General features: G+C 47.5%; 1 protein-coding gene across 1 annotated transcript in view; it reads right to left on the bottom strand.

Annotated features, from left to right (window-relative positions):
- HUNK (hormonally up-regulated Neu-associated kinase) overlaps nucleotides 1-19,635 on the bottom strand; it is a 105,768-nt gene extending 86,133 nt beyond the window's left edge. The window contains exon 1 of the mRNA XM_068545755.1: nucleotides 19,375-19,635. Within this exon, the coding sequence (XP_068401856.1) occupies nucleotides 19,375-19,635 (261 nt within the window). The remainder of the gene's footprint in view (nucleotides 1-19,374) is intronic.
- Nucleotides 19,636-22,147: the final 2,512 nt, after the last annotated feature.

Raw genomic sequence — 22,147 nt, 5'->3', positions numbered from 1 at the left:
CCCTGGACGCAGGGGATGGAATTTGGAATCTGCTCTGTAGGTAATAAGAAAACCAACCAATTGAGGGCTTTGTTTTTGTTTTTGTTTTAAGCAGGGCTGTGGCATAGAGTTGGTTTCTAGATGGTTAGGATGGATTCTGGCCCTGAGGAACTGAGGATGGGGAGGATGAACAAGGACTAAACCTGAATGCAGCCAAGAGACTGGTCAGTGGGTGATAAAATCAAAATGCAACGCGGAAGTGGAACTCACAGGAGCTGCAAAGAACCCGGGAGGGGCTGAGGCAGCTGGAGGAGAGGACACCAAGCCTCTGAGGGAAGGCAAACAGGCGATCGGGGGGCACAGATGGTTGGCGCAGGAGACAGATGTGTTTGGGGTGGAACTGTGTCCCCTCAAAAAGATACACTGAAATCCTAACTCTGAGGACCTCGGAGTGGGGCCTTCTTCGGAAACAGGGTCATTGCAGATGTAATTAGTTAAGGCAACAGGAGGTCCTACAGGAGTAGGAAGGGTCCCTTATCCAAGGTGGCTCGTGTCCCCATGGGAAGAGAAGGGACACAGGGAGAACGCCTTGTGAAAACAGAGGGAGAGATGGAGTAATGCGGCTACAAGCCAAGAAACACAAAGCTTGCTGGCAGACCAGAAGTTGGAAGAGGGGCAAGGAAAAACTCCCCTACGGGTTTCACAGGGAGCCTCGCCCTGATGACACATTGATTTCGGACCTTCTCGTCTCCAGAACTGTCAGACAATGAATTTCTGTTGTTTTAGGCCACCTTGTTCGTGGTACTTTGTTTCGGCGGGCCCAGGAAACGGATACAGAATGTGGAAACAGAAGATCTGAGGAGGGTTAGCTCATCGGGAAATCACCGCCAGCCCTAAAGCCATTTCCTCTGTAGCACTAAGTACGGGATTCAGCTTTCCCCCCATTATACTCATATACCTATCAGAACAGTGGAAGACGGTGATAACTTATAATCACTGAGACTGTTTCCCCTGTAACATCCATCATCCATGTTTGTAACACTGAACCATAAAGGAGAGTAAGTTCACAAACGGTAGTCCCCAAGAGGCTCCCAGCAAACTATTTAAGCATACTGATTGGATGCTTGGCGGATATCAAAGTCTTTACTTTCAAATCCATCTCTTTGAGTATCAGCAGAAACTGCCTTTCCCCTAAACTTCCCGAACTCCTTACTTCCCTCAGGGCTGGGCCGACGTTAATCAGCCTCCGCCCCGCCCCTGCCCTGTCCCACCCAAATCTACAGCAAGGTTCAACACTGGGCCTCTCCAAGGGGTGACCCAGAGACAGGAGAGGCCTCCAGAGTCTGGAAGAAAAGAGAGCTGGCAAAACGCATATTCAATACACTTACTTTGGCCCTAATAAAACCCCAAAATACAAAGCTGGTCCTGATAGTAACCACGAACCATAAAATGGTTCTGCCAGGTGGGGATTCACCAAGGGGCACGTGGGTGAACATCAAGGCTGAGAAATACCGGACCCAGACTTGAGCTGGGAGCCCCACAGATGGGCAGGCTTCCACGGAAGGCAGAGAGGTGAGAACACAGGGCAGAGCTTCTCAGATCCCCTCTTCTTAGGAAGACACCAGTCCTACTGGATCAGAATCCACCCATACAACCTCGTTTTACTGTAATTACCTCTTTAAAGTCCGTATCTCCAAAGACAGCCACATTCTGAGGTCCTAGCGGTTAGGACTCCAACATGGGATTTGGGGCAGGGGGTGGGCGTTGGGGGACACAATTCAGCCCATAACAAAAACCCCAAGAGATGCAAGACTTGGGTCTCTAGGTGAGGATGTTCAGGATGACAGGGGCTCACAACCGTTGCAAACACCAAGCACCAGCCTACACACCCTTTCAGGGGCAGAAGCCGCACTGAGCAACTATGTTGAAAAGGTCACTGATGCCCGGGCACCAGTGAGGCATGGCCCACCCAGCTGTTTGTGATAAATCAAAAGTTACTTTCCTAATGTTGAAATTTTCCTCTGTCACACTGAGATGGATGAGCCTCTCAGATCATACACGGAGAAACCCAAAACTATCACGTTCCTTTCCCAGAAAAAACAACAACAAAAGCCAACTCTGTTCAAAGATTCTTGCTTCTCATTCTCTCCACTTGCATGAAGTTGTCGCTGACCCTTTATTAAGCGGTCACACTATTTAGCCGTCCACGGGAGGTATGGTGCCGAGAGGCCTGAGGCGCAATCAGTGCTTTGGGGGAATTTTTCTGTTCAGACTCGTAGAGCAGGGTCTATGGGACCCCAGCTGAACAGCTGCTGCAGCTCTTAACACACAGGAAGTCTGAGCCCTGGGCCTCTCCATCGGCTTGAATGATGACTCAGGAGATGGGTCGGGTCACAGGCCTTGAGGCTCCAGTGAAGGGCATTTCCCCAAGATCTTAACGTTACGTATGCCGGAGTATGTCTTATGTCTCCCGGACAGTGAGTAACACAAACACAACTGAATTTATTTCTCACCCAGATGCTTCATCTTGCTTGTCTTTCTCTTACAGAGCAAAGCAACACAGTGGACGTTTCCAGAGAGGAACCAGGACCGATTCTGCAGAATTTTACTGGAGCTTCCCTAAGACCCTAGGACTCTTCATCTGTCACTCTCTGAGGAAACTTTTTTTTTTAATTTTATTGAAGTATAGTTGATTTACAAGGTTGTGTTAATTTCTGCTGTCCAGAAAAGTGATTCAGTTATACATATATATATTCTTTTTCATAATTTTTTCCATTATGGTTTATCACAAGATATTGAATATAGTTCCCCGTGCTATACAGTAGGGTTTGAGGAAACATTTTCACTGTAATACCATGAGCTCTGTGTTTGTGGTTCAGGGCTTGGTTCTGATTCTAGAACCCGGGTTTCCTGAGGGCAGATCTGATTCTTCTGCCTATTCACAGTGCGTTTGGTGCCTTACACACACACACACAAACACCCATTGGAGGGGCCGTTTGGGACAGAAACCCAGACTCCACTTGACTTGCCAACCCGTGTGCCCTGGAGGTGCCAGGTACCATGGCACTGCAGCCACTCATGGGGGGCATCTTTTTCCAACTGGTCTAGCAAAGGAGACTCCTTTTTCTAAACAGTCTGCCCAGGGCAACACCTTTTTCTAACCAGTCTGTCTAGACATACATGCCTTTTCTCATTTGTTCAAAAGCCCATACAAGTTGCCAGCAGCTGTGCATAATGAAATAAATCAATAAATGTTTGAATGAAAAAACACATGATCATCTCCAACGGCCAAGAAAAGGTAATGCTTTCTTTAAAAACCATTCACAACCGGGAAACTTCTCCAGCCATGAACGTTCTGACCTCACAGTACACCTAGCAAATGGCTTTAGATTAAGAAATAAATCTTTAAAAAGGACAATATGAAAATGGAAAGAGTTCTCCATGAGTGTAGAGGGAATGATTCAGAAGAGGGAGAAGAAGTCATCAGCTCTTTTCTCTTTTCCCTTCTCTTTCTTCCTTTCCCTTCCCCTCAACCTTGGATGACCTTCCCTTGTGTAACAAAGTGATCTTAAACAGGCTATCTTCAAAAGTTGACATTGAGTACTTTAAACTCCAAAATTAGCTCTAATTCAAGAAGCATTCCTGTCCCACAGGCAACAGGAAACAATCAATATTCTATTCTCACATCATAGGACGACTGGCGGTCAAATGTAGATGAAAAAGTACAATAAAGTTGCCTTTGAAGGGGGGGTAAGTTTGGGAGGCACTATAGGAAATGGAAACACAGATATTTTGGCAATAATAATCCAATAAAAAATTCTCAATCCAATCCTGGACTCTAAGGAGATCTTAGATCACACTGGAAATAATGGGAACTTCTAGCAAAGGGCCAGTTAACAAATGTAGTGCCATATCCCCAAAACCACAAATGTAGAAGAAATCAGAACCCCTAAAGACAGTAAAATGTTTTACTGAGTGTTAAGGAAAGAGTTGGCTACCAAATCAAAAACATGGAGAACTAAGTTGTCTAATATATTTTTCTAAACCATACCAATCTGGTAACTCGTGGGGAATCACCTATAAATTGACTCTTTCTTCTACTGTTAAAATGATTTTCTACTGTTAAAGGATGCTCAGTGCCAAAAAGGTGACAAGAAGGTCAGGGCAGTATGGATTCAACGATCAGACCTTCCAAGCACTATGTCACCAATTCAAAAAATGTCAGGGAACCAAATAATACTTAGAAAGAGTAGAAAGGGAAAACCAGGAGGCAGAGAAGCCAAAAGGCAGAGAGGATGGGCCGGACGGAGGAATATTCCCTAGGAGCCTGGGAAGCTCCAGGCAGAGGCAGGGAAGGGAAGCGCAATGTTTGGAATGCAGACATCCAGGGCCCTGGGGAGTCCTGCAGACCTTCCAGGCCTCAGGGAGGTGCTGACTGCAGAGGTGAGAGATGTAGCCCTAGTCTTTCTTCCTCACCTTCCCTTTATCCTTAAAATAAACTCCATCTTCCATGATGAACTGAGTGGGTGTCTGTTAACTTGCTATCTGAAAGAGCCTAATTAACACAAATCTTTAAGGGTTAAATATAAATGTGAAAATATAACAGAAGAAGATAACCAACTGCCATTTGTTCACTAACACAATATTGAATACATTTTCAGGCTAACTATGTGCTTTACACATATATACACATACATACACACCAAATACACAGTATATATATATATTTTTTTACATACATGTGTATTTTATACACACACATATATATTTAATCAAATTTCTATTGAATTCCCGTGAGATATTATTATCATTATTTTACAAATACAAAAACTGAAGTTTAGAAGATTTAAATACCTTGCACAAGATCACACAGATACTAGGTAGCAGCAGAAAGGCCATAGGAACCCAAGGCTTTCAGCTCCTAAGCCTGTGCTTTAGTACATGACCCCATTAAGTTAAATCATGCAACAGGCTAGAAAATTCAGTCAAAAATCCCTACCCAACACAAAGATTTTTCTGCAGATGACAATGAAACACTGGCAAGACTCACTGATAATTTATAAAGCAAAATCAACAACAAACTCTCTAGTTTACTTAAGCATAAAAAATAAGAGAAAACTAAACGAAAAAGACTAATTGGTTTAACTATACAAAATATAAAATTTTATGTACCCCCTCCCCAAAAAAGGAACCATAAAATGAATCAAAAGACAAATATCAATTGGGAGAAAATATCTGCAACATAACAGATGAAAAAGCTAATATCCTTAATATGTAAAGAGTTTGTGGAAATCAACAAGACAAACAGGAGAAAAATGGGGAAAAATCATTAACAGTTGTTAATAAGAGGAAACACATTTTCAATCAAGTACACAAATTATGATAAACCCTACTAATTATCAAAATATGCTTTTTAAAAGTATATACACACTCACATATGTGTGTGTATAAATATATATATATATCTGGATCACATGTAACCAGCCCAAACACCTAAACCCAGTGATTATTGCTGGGTTGTATAATTACAGGTGATTTTTACTTTCTTCTTCGTGTTTGTGTTTATTTTCCACAAGGAACCAGGCGGGAAAATTATGTTTCATTAATCAGATTAAAAAAGGATAATTTTTTTTAAGGTATCTAAAACAGAAGGGGAGTATATAATGAAACATATCAAGTGTGGTAGCAAGTGGTAGCATTAATAATGAAAATAGTATATGTAAGTGGCTATGCAAGAACAAAATACGTGGCAATTGACAAATATTAGCCTAGGATTTATTTTGATTAATTAAAAACCACAAATATTCTAGAATGTGCCAGTGACTAGACTAGCTGAAAAACTTCTAAAACACGAAGTACTTGGTCCAAAATACTTTAAAAAATTATTTTAAAAATATTTATAGCTGATCATAGGAAAAACACGGATTTATACTAGATGATTTACATATATATTTTAAATAAATATGCCCTGCTGAAATCTGTAGCACATTATTCCAAGTCTGATTATTGGAAAGAAACCATTTGTTACTCTGTGTGCTCTCAGGTGCTTTAATTTAATGGCTTCTATGACAAAAAGCTCAGTTTTGATCTAGGAAGAAGCATCTCAGGGTACTGAATTGGGTGGGAGTACCATAGCCATAAAGCACCTTCCCTCCAGAGGGAAATTCAAGTTTCATGATGTCAAGTTGGGCTTGAAATTACAACCACTGCTCACAAATGTTAGTTTTTAATAGAATAAAATGTCATCCCGTGGGACTGACACTTTACAAACCTGAAGAAGTGTTTTCAAAACAAGTTTTTTATTAGTATTATAAATGTAAATGTTCAACTGAGAACTGAGTCATCAACTAGTTTCTCTAATTAAATTTTTAACCTGGAATAAAGAATACACTTAAAAACCTCGACTTCTACATCAAAGCCACAGTAATTCCACCCAAAGACCAGATTACGTAAGTGATAACACTTATGCATTTGGTTTCACTAAAGTAGGGCTCAGGTAACATGCTAGAATATTCTGATCCCAGACTTTACACTCACTTTCCTTGCAGCTGCATTTTCACTTGGGCACTTCCTTCCGTTTGGCTCCAGTGTCCCTTCTTAGCCCAAATGGGGACAGAGCAAAGGCTTAGAAAAGCTAGTCTAGCTCCAACTGTCTGCATAAATAAGGCAGGCAAAGGCACTGGGTGTTCTGCTTTGTTTTTAATAAATAATCTGTGTTCATTCTTGAAGGAGGGTGGTCTAACAAGGAGACTCTCAGGGACTGTTCGGTGAGCTACGTAAGATGTGCATTTGCAGCTTCACCTTTATTCAAAATCCTCTCTCCCCTCATACAGATTTTTCTCCCTCCAATGCAAAAGAAAGGTATTAAAACTAAGACTGAACGCTAATCAGAGCTACTCAAGGTAACTCCTAGTCCCCATCACTTCCTTCATTAAGAAAATCTGCTACCAAAATATTATGTGTGGGGATCTTCCTTGGTGGTCCAGTGGTTAAGACTTCACCTTCCAATGCTGGGGGTGTGGGCTCGATCCCTGGTCGAGGAGCTAAGATCCCACATGCCTCATGGCCAAAAAAACAAAACATAAAACAGAAGCAATATTGTAACAAATTCAATAAAGACTTTCAAAATGGTCCACATCAAAAAAATCTTTGAAAAAAAGAGTTATGTGTTTATATTTAGCTCCGTATTATGATTTTTATTTAATAATACACACACACACACAGCAGGCTCAAGCTCTTCATCTCATTGTGAACTTGTAAAAGATGGCAGACCAGGACCTCTGCCCACCCTGGAGACTTGGAGTGCACGGTGAACCTAGCATATTGGAGCCCAGGGGTGGGAAAAGCCCTCCTCACCACCCAGGACCACGAGTGGAGGTCATCATCCACAGCAAGCATCTCAGTTACGCCCAGGGCTCTGGGCTTTGGGCTTTGGTTCGTTCATCACTTATTCATGACCTGATTAACTCCTCTTTAATACTTTCATTTGAAAACCCTCAGTAGGATTCCAAATACTGATGAGATGTCTTCTTGGGTTCATCTGGTTTTGCTGTTACCTTAGGAGTTTCCCCAAATGCAGGACTTTTAGAGACTCTTGGGCACCCCGGATGGCTGGTCAACCTAAGCTACAAAATAGGGACAACACTGCCTACTACAAAAGCCTCTGTAAGGAATAAATTCTATTCTGCAGCAAAGCATCTAGGACACGGCCTAGCAGATGGTATGCAATCCATAAATGTTAATTATTACTACTGTTATCAGTATTACATCCTCGTGGTCAAAGCAAAGGGCAAGCACGCAATCCTCTCCTGTAGGTTTTTGGTGATTCAGAAGGTCACGGAAACCCTGCTCTGCTCCAGGTAGACAAGAGAATCACTGGGATTCGGAACTTCATCCCATCATCCGAAACAGAGAGAGCAAGCCTCCTCGTGGGCGGCTGCTGCATTTTCCGCTTGCTTTGTCCGTCAGCACCATGCTCTGTGCCCAGGGAGCATCCGTCACTGCTGTTCACCCCTCCTGCGCCCTGTGCACAGAGCTCTGGCAAAGGGCAAGTCGTGACCAAGAGAGGAGATTCGTGGCACAAGAGTATCTGAACAGAGCCAGAGGGATGGCCAGACACCTTACCAAAAAGCCATGGGGCAGGATGTAAGACAACAGAAACTCAATAGGAGGTAAAAATGACAGAGATACAACATCTCTAGCTATTAGAGAAATGCAAATCAACACTACATGAGGCACCACCTCACACCAGTCAGAACGGCCATAATGAAAAAGTCCACAAATAACACTTGCTGGAGAGGGTGTGGAGAAAAGGGAACCCTCCTACACTGCTGGTGGGAATGTAAATTGATACAGCCACTATGGAGAACAGTATGGAGGTTCCTCAGAAAACTAAAAATAGAGCTACCATATGATCCAGCAATCCCACTCCTGGGCATATATCCAGACAGAACTATAATTCAAAAAGATACATGCACCCCTACGTTCATAGCAGCACTATTCACAATAGCCAAGACAGGGAAACAATCTAAATGTCCATCGACAGAAGAATGGATAAGGAAGATGTGGTACACGGAACTCCCTGGCAGTCCAGTGGTTAGGACTTGGCCTTTTCACTGCTGTGGCCCCGGGTTCAATCCCTGGTCAGGGAACTAAGATCCTGCAAGCCGCGAAGCACAGCCGAAAAAAAAAGAAGAAGATGTGGTACATATATATAATGGAATACTACTCAGCCATAAAAAAGAATGAAATAATGCCCTTTGCAGCAACATGGATACAACTAGAGACTATCATACTAAGTGAAGTAAGTCAGAAAGAGAAAGACGAACACCATATGATATCGCTTATATGTAGAATCTAAAGTATGACACAAATGAACCTATCTATGAAACAGAAACAGAATCATGGACATAGAGAACAGACTGATGGTTGCCAAGGGGGAGGGGTTTGGGGGAGGGATGGAGTGGGAGGCTGGGGTGAGCAGATGTAAGCTTTTATATATAGGATGGATAAACAGCAAGGTTCTACTGTGTAGCACAGGGAACTGTATTCAATATCCTATGATAAACCATAATGGAAAAGAATATTAAAAAAGAATATATATATATGTATATACACACACACATATATATAAAACTGAATCACTTTGCTATACAGCAGAAACTAACACAACATTGTAAGTCAACTATACTTCAAAAAAAAAACATGACAGAGATAACGCAAGGAAAGGGATGAGAACGAATCAAATAGCTCAGAGAACAGGCAAGAGAAGCAAGCAGGTTTGCTAAATGTTTTGGCAGCAATTTGGCTAAGAGACTGATAAACTTATAAAAAAATTTGTAGTTAAAGAGACAGAATCCAAAGCTCCATATATCTCCATGGGCAACATCCAAAGAAATGTATGTTTGCAAATAGCAACGTCGCCCATCTGCTGCAGTGTTGGTACATTTTCTCAGGAAAGAGCTGAGGGTCCATTAACAGTCCCATGACATTGCAGAATATCTTTCTGTCTCTGGCTGGTCCCTCTGATACCTAGGTGACTTCTTTAACAAGTCCCTGCAGAAGGCACAGCTGTCCTGGGTCTGGGATTTTTCCCAAAGAGCGCCCGCTGAACAAGCTGTCCAATCTACTCACTGCTCACACAGGTGCACCCAGGAGCTGCAAGGAAGTGAGAGAGACAGGGCTGTCAAACCATTCCCGGCCAGGGAACTCCCTGGTGGTCTGGTGGTTAGGACTCCATGCTTTCACTGATGGAGCCCAGATTCGATCCCTGGTCGGGGAACTAAGAACCCGCAAGCTCCGTGGAGCGACCAAAAAAAAAAAAAAAACAAAACAAAACAAAACCATTCCGGCCAACCGTCCTCATGGCCTGGGGAGAGCAAAGCATTCTTTGATCCATTCAGAAAATATTTACTGAGCACTGTCTCTGTACCAGATACTATTCTAGCCACCAAGCATAAAGCAGTGATCCCTTCCTCATGGAGCTTACAGTCTAATGGGGAGAAAAATTATAAACATATGAACACAGAAATATATACCATGGGGTCAGGTGATGGTATGAATTGAATGGAGTCCCCCACAAAATTCATCTGTTTAAGTCCTTTCTTAATCTGTTCAGGCTGCTATAACAAATACCATAGGCCAAATAGCTTATAAATAACAGACATTTATTTCTCACAGTTCTGGAGGCTGGGAAGTCCAAGATCAAGGCAGATGTGGCGTCTGGTGAGATCTCTCTTTCTGGTTCCTAGACAGCCATCTTCTTGCTATATCCTCACATGGCAGAACAGGCAAAAGAGCTTTCTAGGGTCTCTTTTTTAAGGCCACGAATCCCATTCATAAGGGCTCTGTCCTCATGGCCTAATCACCTCCAAAAGGCCCTACCTCCTAATACTGTCACACTGGGGGTTAGGTTTTAACCTATGAACTTTGAGGGGACACAAACATTCAGACTAACCCCCAGTACCTCAGAATTTCACCTTATTCGGCAATAATGATCTTGACAGAAGTCATCAAGTGAGGTCATTAGGATGGACCTTAGTATGACTGATGTCCTCATAAAAAGCGGAAATGTGGACACAGAGACAGACACACACAGAGGAAAACAATGTGAAAATACCCAGAGGGAAGAAAGCTATCCCCAAACCAAGGAGAGGGGCCTAGAGCAGATCCTGCCCTCACAGCCCTCAGGAAGAACCAACCCTGCCAACACCTTGATTTTGGGCTCTGGCCTCCAAAGCTGTGTGGCAATAAGTCTCTGCTGTTTAAGCCACCCAGTGTATGGTACTTTGTTACAGCAGCTCTAGCAAACTAATACAGGTGGTGAGAAGCACTTTGAGGAAAGACAAAGCAGGGTGAGGGGGCAGAGAGTGACAGGGGACAGGAGCAATAGAGAGGGTCTTCAGAGCGAGGTCATGCTGACCTCCAGGACTCCAAAGAGGCCCAGTTGTTCACTCCACCAGTACCACCCACCGGAGGGCTTCGTGGGTGGACAAAATAGCCCCAAAGGGTCCCAGGAATATTTTTACACACGTGCTTACACTTGACTCGGTGCATTTTATGTCCAAGTTAAGAGGCAGCTATTGCTCCTTAAAAGGTTTTCATTTCCCTTGATACTCCCTCTTTCTCCTCCTTCTCAACCACCCACCATAAACTGTATCTATCACCTTTCCCATGAAGAAATAATGGGACATGATTCAAACATGTCCTAGCAAGAGTCAAGGTCTTCCAAAAATCTGTCTACACTCTATCATGCCCTTTCCCTGTGGCCCAGGCATGGTGGGGGGCAGGAAGGCAGAAATTAGGCATGCCAGGCCAAGGTCACAGTCATAGAATCATCTGCCTAGCCCGAGTGTAATCTGCAACTTCAGCCCAATTAGCACAGATGCTAACACGCCAAGGTGATCCAAATCCTGATCCCAACATACAAACCTCCATTCAGACAGCATTGCTGACACGGATGGGCAACAAAGCAGTGGCTCTTAACATTTTGGGGGTAAATAATTCCTTGTAGAATCTGATGAAGTCATGGATCCTTGCCCCAGAAATATAATTATACACATACAATTTGTAGCGGTCCATGGAACCACAAAGCTCCTTATGGCCCCTCACTAGTTAGTAGAATCCAGGAAAATAACCTCTGCAATGGTGAGGATGACCAGGAAACAAAGACAAAGAATAAACAGGGAGCAAGCAAGGTGGAGGAGGCTTCAAAATATATCACTGAAAGAGGACTGATTGCCTTAAAATATAAAAAGTGCCTATAAATCAATAAGAAAAAGACCAAAAACCCAAGGGAAGATGGAGAATGGACATGAACAATTAACAGAAATGAAATCCAAATTGTTTTTGGACATATGAAATATGTTCAGTTCACTTACAAATATGACAAACTACACATAAAAAGATACCATGTTTAATCCACTAGATAGGCAAAGATCAGAAAGTTTGAGAGTACCTTATATTGATGAAGATGTGGAAAGAAACTCACATACCAGGTTGATGGAAGTATAAACTAGGACAACCTCTTTGGCAGGCAATTTGGCAATATACGTCAACAGTTAAAAGTCATACCCTTGGGAATTCCCCGGTAGTCCAGTGGTTAGGACTCAGAGCTTTCACTGCCGAGGGCCCAGGTTCGATCCCTGGTTGGGGAACTAAGATCCCACAAGCTGCACAGTGTGGCCAAAAAAACAAACAAAAATAAACAGTCATACCCTTTCGCCTAAGACTAGGAATTTATCCCTCAGATATACTTGAAACATTTACAAGATGACACAAAGGCACAGATATTTACTGCTGCACTATTGGGGAATAAGAAAAAATTGTATACAACCTAAATGTCCATTCTTTAATTGTGCTTAATTCCTTAAGTGACGTCCATTGACATACTCATCGAGGAATGACTAAGTAAACATGGTACCTCCATATGATGAATACTATGCAGTAATTAAAAAGAATAAGGCAATTCTGTAGTAATTTGGGGGAAGGATGTTCAAGATATATTGTTAAGTGAAAAAAGCAAGATACTGAACAGCATGTATAGTGTAAAAATATATTTCCCTATATCTATACCTTTACAAATGCATGCATATGGAGTATCAAATGTATGTACACTTGTATGCAGACAGAGTATGTTTGGAAGGATACACAGGAAACTAGAAGTGGGGTTGCCTCTGGGGAGAGGAACCCATCACTGAGGCGCACAGGTAAAGGCAGAATTACCTTTCACTGCATCCCCTCTTGAAACCTTTCCATTTAAGACCACATGTCTGTATTTCCTATTCCAAACTTTAGCCAAACGAATCTTAAAACACACACACCCGTGATTAAAAACCAGAAAGAATCCAGTAATTAGAAACTGCATAGCTGGGTAGGGAAGAGCCGGTTCGCTGGAGGTAGAGGTGGTAAGAGGGTGTTAAGAGATGGCTCCCACCCGAGCAATCCTTCCTGTCACCCGAATGTCCCGAATCATGACTCTGTTTGACGACAATCCAATTTCCCACAACTCAGGAGTGATAGGGGAGGGAGGATCTCTCCCACTGTCTCTGATTAGACACGCTGGTCGACAAGTTAGCCCAACTCTGTGGACATAAAGTCCTCAAGAGAAAACACATAGAACACATGAAAGTACCCCAAAGGTACCCACAAACCCAACAGTGAGCCCTGAGCATCCTAAGTGGAAAGAAACGTGAGGCCGGAATATTCCCAGGATGGTCACTGTTAGGAAGTAGACTCTGGCTGTCCCCTCACTGCAGGTGGAGAAGCGCCATAACTAGGTGGGCAAGGTAGGGCGGGAAGCTGCCCACTCTGCTTATGGATCCGGCCTGGACTCCGATCAAGACCCTGGACTCTGGCCTGTCTCTCCCAGTAAGCAGTGGACACCTGGCCGCACTGCCCCACTTCCCCTTCTGGACTAAGAACTTCCTCCCCAGCTGCTGACCTCTGCTGCGAGCTCGCCCCAGGAACTACCCTCAGCAAGTGTCCAAAGCCACGCCTCCTTCCCAGGGCAGCCCTCACCCAATGACAGGTCCAGGGTCCAAAGTTATGAAGGCTCAGTCCCCTCGCCCCAACCTGGACACCTCAGTAGATATAAAGATACAGAGCTCCAGCTTGGACGTCTCAGCTCCAGAGTGCAGCATGGCATGGGCGGGGGGCTTCAGCTGGGACTGCGTCGGGGCCCAACTTCTGCCTCTGCCCAATGCTGCCTTGTCCCTCCCCTCGCCTCTCCTCCCCTCACAGGTGTTGGTCCCGAGTATACACCCTAAGACCACATTCCCCTCCTTCCTTATAAGGAGAGGGAGATTTGGAGACAGAGAAGACACACAGGGGAAAGAAGTCCATATGAAGGTAGAGGCAGAGATTGGGCTGTTGCATCCACAAGCCAAGGGATGCCAGGGATGGTCAGCAAACACCAGAAGCTGCAAGAGGCGTGGAGAGATCCTCCCCTAGAGCTTTCAGAAGTTCTGCCAACACCTTGATTTTGGACTTCTGGCTTCCAGAAGTCTAAGAGAATAAATTTCTGTTGTTTTAAGCCACCCAGTTCGTGGTCATTTGTTAGGGCAGCCCTAGCAATAGAGAAGAGAAGGTCAGAGGAAAAATCTACCCAGGGCATACCTCCACGTAGTCAACAAAGGTAAGGACACCAGCGAGTTGGTTCTCACCTGCCCAGGGTTGCTTCTAGCAACTAATGAGAAAATGCATGGAAGACCCTGAATATGCCACAAAGCGCTATACCGCTGAGCTGGTGTTCAGGAGACAGGAGAGGCAATAGCTCTGTCTACCTTTGTAGAAGTATCTGTCTCCTCAGGTACCATTCGGGTCCTGTGGTTCACCCCTTCCCTGCTGGTCATCCTACCAGCCAGCACCATTTCATCAGAGAGCATGAAATTCAATTCAGGTCAGCACTTGAAAGTGGCCAGGGCCCAGGCTGAGCGGAGGAAGAGGTTTCACCAGTTTGCTAAAAGTAAGGCTTGGGGATTATCTACGGGTTTCAATTAGCCAAGAGAGCAGGTCACTGGGTTACCATGAATAATCGAGATGGGGTGTACATCCCAAGGTAAACGATACTTGGTGTCCAAACCACCATCCCACAGAGGACACCCAGTCTGCTCCTCTCTCTGGGCAGACACGGCTGCCACTCCCCACACCTCCCGGAAAAGTTAACCCCTGGGATGGATGATTGCCACGCGGCCCTGGAACGGCCACCAGCGTGCGGACCGCTGTCGTTGGGCCCAGCCTGTGCCGGTGACTCCACACCCGCAGAGAAAATGTCAGGCTGTGCTCCTCTTCGTGGGCACTGTTCAGCGCTGTTGTGCTGACTCAAAGCGCCCTTTGAAGTCCATGGGACCTGCGTATCAATGAACACTGAGAAGCGAGCCCTAAGTGCCAATTTCCATCATTCACAAGGACTTCAAAAAGATGAGGCAGGGCAGGAAGTTCAAAAAGATTGTGCCTGTGAACTGCAGCATGCAATCTCGGAAATTATAGGCACTGCCTTATCACAAGCAACACACTGAGCAGGTGTTTTTGCCCAATGCCTTTCGCATGCCAAGAAATCCCTGCTGGGAACTAATAGGGAATTTCCAGTTCCCTAGGCATTTCTTGAGCCTCAGAGCTATTACCCCTAAATTTCTAGCACTTTAAAAAAAATACAGGATTTAGCACCTGTTTGTTTCCGAAATACTTGCTAAAAACAGATCTGCCGAAAGGCCACCTCTAAAATTAGTCGTGTTTCCTGCTCCAAAAAAACATAGTAAATTGTATTTTTAGTAACTCCTTCACTCCAGGTATCTGGCGCTGTCATGCTTGAAGCATAATTATTGGCAGCTTACTAAGCAGGCAACCCTTATTTTTAGCCCCAAAATAGCTCCAATGAAAGTGATAAACAGGCTTTTTTTTTTAACCAAGGGTTAGAACAAGGTAGTTAAACATCTTAACCAATCGTTTTCTGTACCTAACTTTGTCTCTCAGAGAGACTTAATCACAAAAAGAAGTAATTGTGGCCTCAACTATTTTCCCCTTTTTGCAGCTTTGCCTGCCTGTGGAACCTGCTCTATACCTGAGATAGCCCTCTGCTCTTCTCTCTAAGCCTCTGCAACTATATTCTTTCATTTTTAAAATGAATAACCTATCAAGTGCCAGAGACTATGCATTTCATAGGCATTGGGGACCAATACAGAGGCCGCAAGCACACCTCTTCCTGCATATTTCAAAGTTATCACTTAATGCTCCTGCACAGCAACTTTGCTCTTTGTCTCAAAGCCACTGAGAATCCTTTTTTTTCAAAGTCTGATTTTGTGATCATTTTTCCTTGTCTAATCATCAACTTAGTCAAAGACAGACTGAGAACGTGCCGGTTAAGAGTTTCACATGATCGAGTGAATGATTTATTTTCAAAGCCGCGTTAACGGAGGATGGCAGCAACTCAAAGCTACAGGAGGACAAAATTAGGTCTTGCCCAAAGCCATCCTTTCTTTTCAAGCGGTAAAAGGGCCAACTGGATTACTGGATTCAAATGACTTTCAAACAACTTCGGAGAGAGGCTGGCCAAAAAAAAAAAAAAAAAAAAATACTGTCCTGCAGGCAGTGGTGGGAAAAGGAGCCTCTTGATAAGATAGGATTGAAGCCTGAATGAAAGTAAGGAAAAAGCGGCTCCTTTTGTCAGACGACTCAGACAGTAATTCTCAGCGAGCCACGTAGGATGGCACCCAAAGCTTTTTGGAAACGTGCACCACGTCGAAACACAACACAACACACACACACACACACACATACACGCACCCTAAGCCAGCAATACTCTGGATGTTGGCATAAATCACCCAACACAATGTGTGCAGTTTGAGACTGCAACTGCAGGCGTGGGGCACCTCCCCTTCTTCCCTTTCTCCATCCCCCTTTGCAGATTTTTCATGAACTGATTCCTCAGGACAGGCTGCCCTGGATCCTTCCACTCAGGGGATGGCGTGGGGGGGATACATCTATTTCTTAGGACAGCCTTCATGACTTAATTCCCTTCCCGCGGTGGTCTGTGTCCTTTCCAAAAAAAAAGGAATGGAAAAAAGTGAAGTGCTTTCTCCAGAAAGTATGCACCTCCCCAAAGGGGGAATTATTGAGGGGAGAGGCCCTTCTGGAACACTCATATCACCCACTCTGGGGACACTTCGTTTCTCTTCCTCTGGGTCCTGTCACCTCGAGGTGTCCCCTTGCTTGGCTCACAGGAGTAACCCCTTTCTGGGCGAAAACCCTCTTAATAGGTCACCTTATAAAGAGACCTGGAGGCTGCAAATAGTGTGAGGTTGACTTCACCTTTGTTTTGGTCTTAGTAAGACATTATCCAGCACATGAGTGGGGCTGGGGACTCATGAACTCAGCAATACTTCCCAGGCAGAATCACGTATACACACACACACACACACACACACATTTTAATCTCTACGATCTGCCAAAAACCAAGTCTTTTAGTTAAGCATTAAGGTGATAAAAAGCTATGAATGACACCCATTGTTTCTTGCAAGCTGGCCATTAAGTGAACTAAAATCCAGATTTCTCACGATGTCTGCATTCCCTGAGCGCTGATTCTCAGGGCGGAAGTAGGGCACATCAGAAAAATCTCTCAACCTCCGGCTCCACCCTAACAACCACCCTCCTTAACTAGATCCAATCAATTAGTCCAGCACAATAATTCTACATCCAATTAATTGTTCCTCCCCTTGTGGAGAGGAAGTGAGATGCATCATTTAAGAAAGACAAGATGACATAAACAGGCATGAGCACCTAAGGGTGAGGGGGAATCTTCACTGGACCCCATCCGGGCAGGAATTCCCCACATTCCAGGGTGCCTTCGGGCCCAGCACAGAGCTCCAGAACCCAAGCATCCGGCTAGGGACTGAGCTCTGAGTGCATCCTCGGGCAGTTCAGCCAAAACTAACAGCCTGATGCTAAGGCGCAAAAATGCAGCGGTGAGGAGCCGGACCCACAGCAGGGACCGGAAAGTGGAAGGCAGCCCCAAGCAGCTGAACGGCAGGGCAGGGGAAGCGAGCGTACTCCTAACGTTGCCCATTCTGCTGCCCGCATAACGCCTCGTCTCTTTTTGTTAAGTTTCAAGAGGAAACATACACAACTAGACTGAATCCTATACATTTCGAATGAAAATAAAGTTCTACCCCCGCGTGCCGGGCACGGAGAAGTGAGTGCACTGTAGTTAGCAAGCTGGGGCCTCGGGCATCCCCGCGCCATGACGGGATGTGTTAAGTTCCCAGCCCACTGCGAACCCAGGAGTAAACGGTGCCGCGCTCCCTTTGGACTAGAATGAGGTTTGGAGTTTTTTGTTTTTGTTTTTGTTTTTTCTTATTCTTATTCTTCTTTGAAGAGTTACTCAATTCAGTGAGTTCATCCTGAACACTCCCATTTTGCATGGAAATTCAAGCAAGAGGCACTTTTAGAACTGCTCACTGTAACCCCACTTACCCAAAACAAAGGGCACCCCACCCAGAGCGGCTGTAGGAAAAGGACAAGTGACAAGGGTGATGGAGACCTGCACTCAAATGCAAGGGGCTCCAGGACACACTGGGGAACCGAGGAGGGAGATTAAAGCCAGGTGAGGCTGGGGACTGGGGGGCAGGACAGCTCGCCCAGTAATCAGAGGTCGCACAGCAGTGCATTCCCAGGAACTCCCAGGCTGGACAGAGGATCCCAGGGCAGAGGGTGGAAGGGCAGGTAGGAAGCCTGGAGCTTCCCGGTCCCACCCACACTGCTGATGCCTCCCTTGTGAATGGGCCACAAAAAGGGGCTACTACCCCACCTGTGCCGAGCAAGCCCCAGCCTGGGGGGAGCCTTGAGTCTCAGATGATCATGAGCTTGGGGCAACCCCAGCCTGAAGTAGCTCCAAGCTTAGGGTAACTCCCAGGCTGGGGCAGCCTCCCGGCTGGAGCCTCACCTCAAAAGTAAGTCATATGCATATTATGGGTTTCTTCTCACAGATCTAAGTTACAACTTAGGTCTAGCTGAGGCTTGCCTGGCAAGGGTTCACACCCTGCTAACCTCTCACAAGGCTGGAAGGGGTGCCCTTGCAGGTGTCTGGGGTTCTTCCTTTGCTTTCCCCTCTTCTAGAAAGATAAGAAGGCATCTCCCAACCTCTGAAATCTGGGGAGAGCGGTGTGTAGTTCTGCATATGCCAGAGCGGGATCCTTACTGCAGCTCCCACCCCAGCGGCTGGAGTGAGGAGGGAAGGAGGGGGTGGAATGCTTGAGGGTGGGGAGGGGGTGATATGGGGATGCAGGGCTGGGAAGGGTGGGTGGAGGGAGGGGCGGCGTGTGAAAACCCTCCTGTGAGCACGCAAAACTTCCCCTAGCTGCCGCAGCGCACAAGTGGGTACGTCCCTGGGCTCTCGTCCTTCCCCCACCTCCTACCCAGAGCCCAGGGTGCGGATCAGACTCTAAGTTCCCCCAAGGGCTGGCTAATCAGCTCTCCCACCCTCAGCGTAAGGGCCCACTCACTCCATTCCTGGTTCCAGCCTCTCCACTGATCTGCCGCCCCTACCGGCCGGGAGAGCAGAGTCCCACAGCCCCCAGCCCACCCCACCCCCGCGCTGGTGTCCGCCAGGCGGCGCCCTTCGAGGAGCAAAAAAGGCTGCGGGCGGCTTCGCGGGGAAACCAGTCGCCCCCTGGGGAAAGTGACCCCAGATCGCCCCTCGGGAAAGGCCGGTATCCCGGCTGCGAGGGTCTGCGCGCGCGTCTGGCTCGACCCCGCTTTCAACACGAGAGGAAAAGCAGACGGAGCGGGAGGCGCCCGTCCGGGGCTCCGCAGCCAGACTCGCAGCGCAGGGCTCTCCGCAGGGTCCCCGCCGCCCCGATCCCCCAACCCGAAGGCCAGGGGCCGGCGCCCCGGGCGGCTCACCTTCTCTCCGGTTAGCACGTGCAGCCCCTCGCGCACCTTGGCGAAGGAGCCCTCGCCCAGCTTCCTGCTGCCGATGAGGTAGTTGCCCACGCGCTTGTGGTGCTGGAAGTCGCGGAGCCGCTCGCGGGGCACGCCGCTCACCCACGCCGGCAGGAAACTTCCCTCGCAGGCCGCCGCCGGCCTGGCCGCGTCCTCGGCGCCGCCGCCGCCCCCGGGCGCCGCCGGCTCGCCCAGGAGCCCGTCCCCCGCCGCCGCCGGCATCGCGCTTGCCCGCTGCCCGCGCCGCTCCGGCTCGGCTCCCGCGGTCGCGGCTCCTCCTCCTAGTCCGGCCCACGCGACTCCCCCGGCTCCTCCCGCCGCCACCCCGGGCCCGGCCCCGCCCGGCCCGCGGCTCCCGCGCCCCGGGCCGCCGCCGAGCGCCGCGCGTAGACAATAGCGGTCGCCCGGGCCACAGGGTACCGGGGACCCGCCCACAAGAAGTTCTTCGGAGGGTCGCCCGGGCCCCTTTCGGGACCCCGAGACCCCGCCCGGGGTCCCGTCCGGGCGGCTAGTGACAGTCGCCCCGCTCGGGTGCGCGGCGAGCGAGCCGGCTGCGGAGGCGCGGAGGGGGGGCGCGGTCCGGTGCCCGGTCCCGGAGCCGGGGTGCCTGGTCCCGGAGCCCGGGCGCCTCGGCAGCCTCCGCCCTAGCCGCCGCCGGCTGGCCCGCACGGGCTCGGGTCCGGCTCGCTGGCTCCTAGCTGCGCGCCGGGCGGCCGCTCCCGCCCGAGAGCAGCGCGCGGCGGGCTGCAGGCGCCCTCTGGAAGGCAGCAGAAGAATGCCCCATTCAGTTTGAATTTGCAGAAATTTAATCCGGTCGCGGGCGGCGGGAACAGATGCGAGCTCCACTCCGCAGCCTGTACACTTTCAAATCCCTCGTAGCCCCTCCTTCCCCGCGCGCAACAGCCAAACTCGACCCTCGCCGGAGAGGGGAGGGCCCTGGGAGGGGAGCCGCAGAGTGGGCGGCGGAGCCACCTGAGCGCCGGACAGGGGGACCTCGCGCTGCCTCGGAGACGCGCGCTCCTGGGCCGCCCAAGTCGGGCCGCCTCCGGCTGCGCCTCTCGCCCGGATTCGGAGCTCGGGCTTTCTGGACCTTTCGGCGAAGAAATCCCCCCCACTACCAGCCGCACCCACCCGGGGCAGGAGGAAGGGAGGGAGGCTCTCTCGAACTCGGTGGACTGTGGGTTAGGTGCCCGGTGTCCAGCCCCGGGCGTGGCACATAGTAGGACCCTCTGGACCCTGGATGGATGGATAGATGGATGGGTGGAAGGAAGGATGGAGAGGTGGCGGGGTGTCTGCCCGGGCTCACACCAGACGGGAACGCTCTGTTGGAGGAGGAGCAGCTGCAACAATACTAGTAGCAGCAGCAACGTAGGAACCAGGGCATTTGCTGCCTCTGCTCGTACGTTTACACCTTCTCTGCTTTCCGTTGAAATGATGCCGGTGATTGCAGGATGCGATGGACCAGCGCTCCCTGCTCCTGGAGGCTTTTGTTCTGTGCGCGCCCTGACACTGCTCATCCCTCGTAAACAAGTGCAGCTGCCCTGACGACTCTGATCTTCTCTAGGATCCCCAACGTCTTCTCAAACCAAAAATGAGGAATCTCGTGGCAGGGAGGTGGGGGGGGGGGGGGGTAGAGGAAGGGGGAGGCATTTACAAAATGCTACCTGTTGAGCAGACAGATAAAAGGCACAAGCGTTTCAAGCATACTTAACCCCTGATATTACAGCACCAGAGTTCAAAGGCAGGATTCTGTCCTCAAGTTCCTTTCACTACTGACTCCTCGGTAAACAATTATGGCATGATCCATGTCAGTGCTCTGAGATCGGGGCGGGGCGGGAAGAGGAGGGGGTGCACAGCAGTCGTTAATCCAGTGTCTTGGGGGCTTTCTGACCCATGTGAAAAGTGACCCAGAGAAACGCCTGGTTTAAGTAGATCTAATTTTAAATATGCTATGATCGACTACTCACGTGTTATGACTGGGGTTGTTTTCCATCAGTCTCCACATTGTTCCCTCTTCTCAATATTAAAAATACACTTTCAAATGTTTTTCTTGCTGTGCTTAAGGGACTTCATTACTACCACCCCACCCCCATAATTTCCACAAGGCCAATCCAATCGCTATAATGTCTCCGATTCAATAATCAAATTTTAGGACAGTAACCTGGTGGGAGAAGGGGGCTATATGACCCGCACTGAGTGAATGTTCAACAAAGATCTGATGGACGAGGAATATGGAGCTCACTTTGGGATCAAAACCATTCTGCATCTTCTTTCTGAAAAGGTTTTAGAGTTTCCCCAGTTAGTAGCCTATGTGTTAATAGAGTATGAATTTCTTTAAATTTTAGGATAATTAGCTCTGTATGAAAATTTAGAAATCACTTTATTATAGAGTAAGGCAAATGTCAGAGACAGTTCATCAAATTATCTTTATGGCCTAAAAAAAAAAAAAAAGCTAGCCAATTCAGGCACAAACATGGTGGAAGATATTTACAATGAAATAGAGATTTTCTTTCCTTTTTATTATCCTCTCGGGGTGGAGGTCAGGAAAGGGGTGAAGAAGAGAGAAAATCCAGGTCCATTAATTCTTTTTCAAGCCTGATGCCTGGGTCTGATTCAAGTTCACTGCTAACTCCATCAGCTGGGATGGATGCCAAAGAGAAGTCCAAATCCTACCCTTCCTGGGCTTAGTCACTGGTTTTTGAACTATAGGTCCTGTTCTCTGAAACGGCCTTGT

This window comes from Eschrichtius robustus, chromosome 6, assembly GCF_028021215.1.
Source record: "Eschrichtius robustus isolate mEscRob2 chromosome 6, mEscRob2.pri, whole genome shotgun sequence".
Classification (NCBI taxonomy): domain Eukaryota; kingdom Metazoa; phylum Chordata; class Mammalia; order Artiodactyla; family Eschrichtiidae; genus Eschrichtius; species Eschrichtius robustus.
This window is presented reverse-complemented; position numbering and strand designations above follow the sequence as displayed.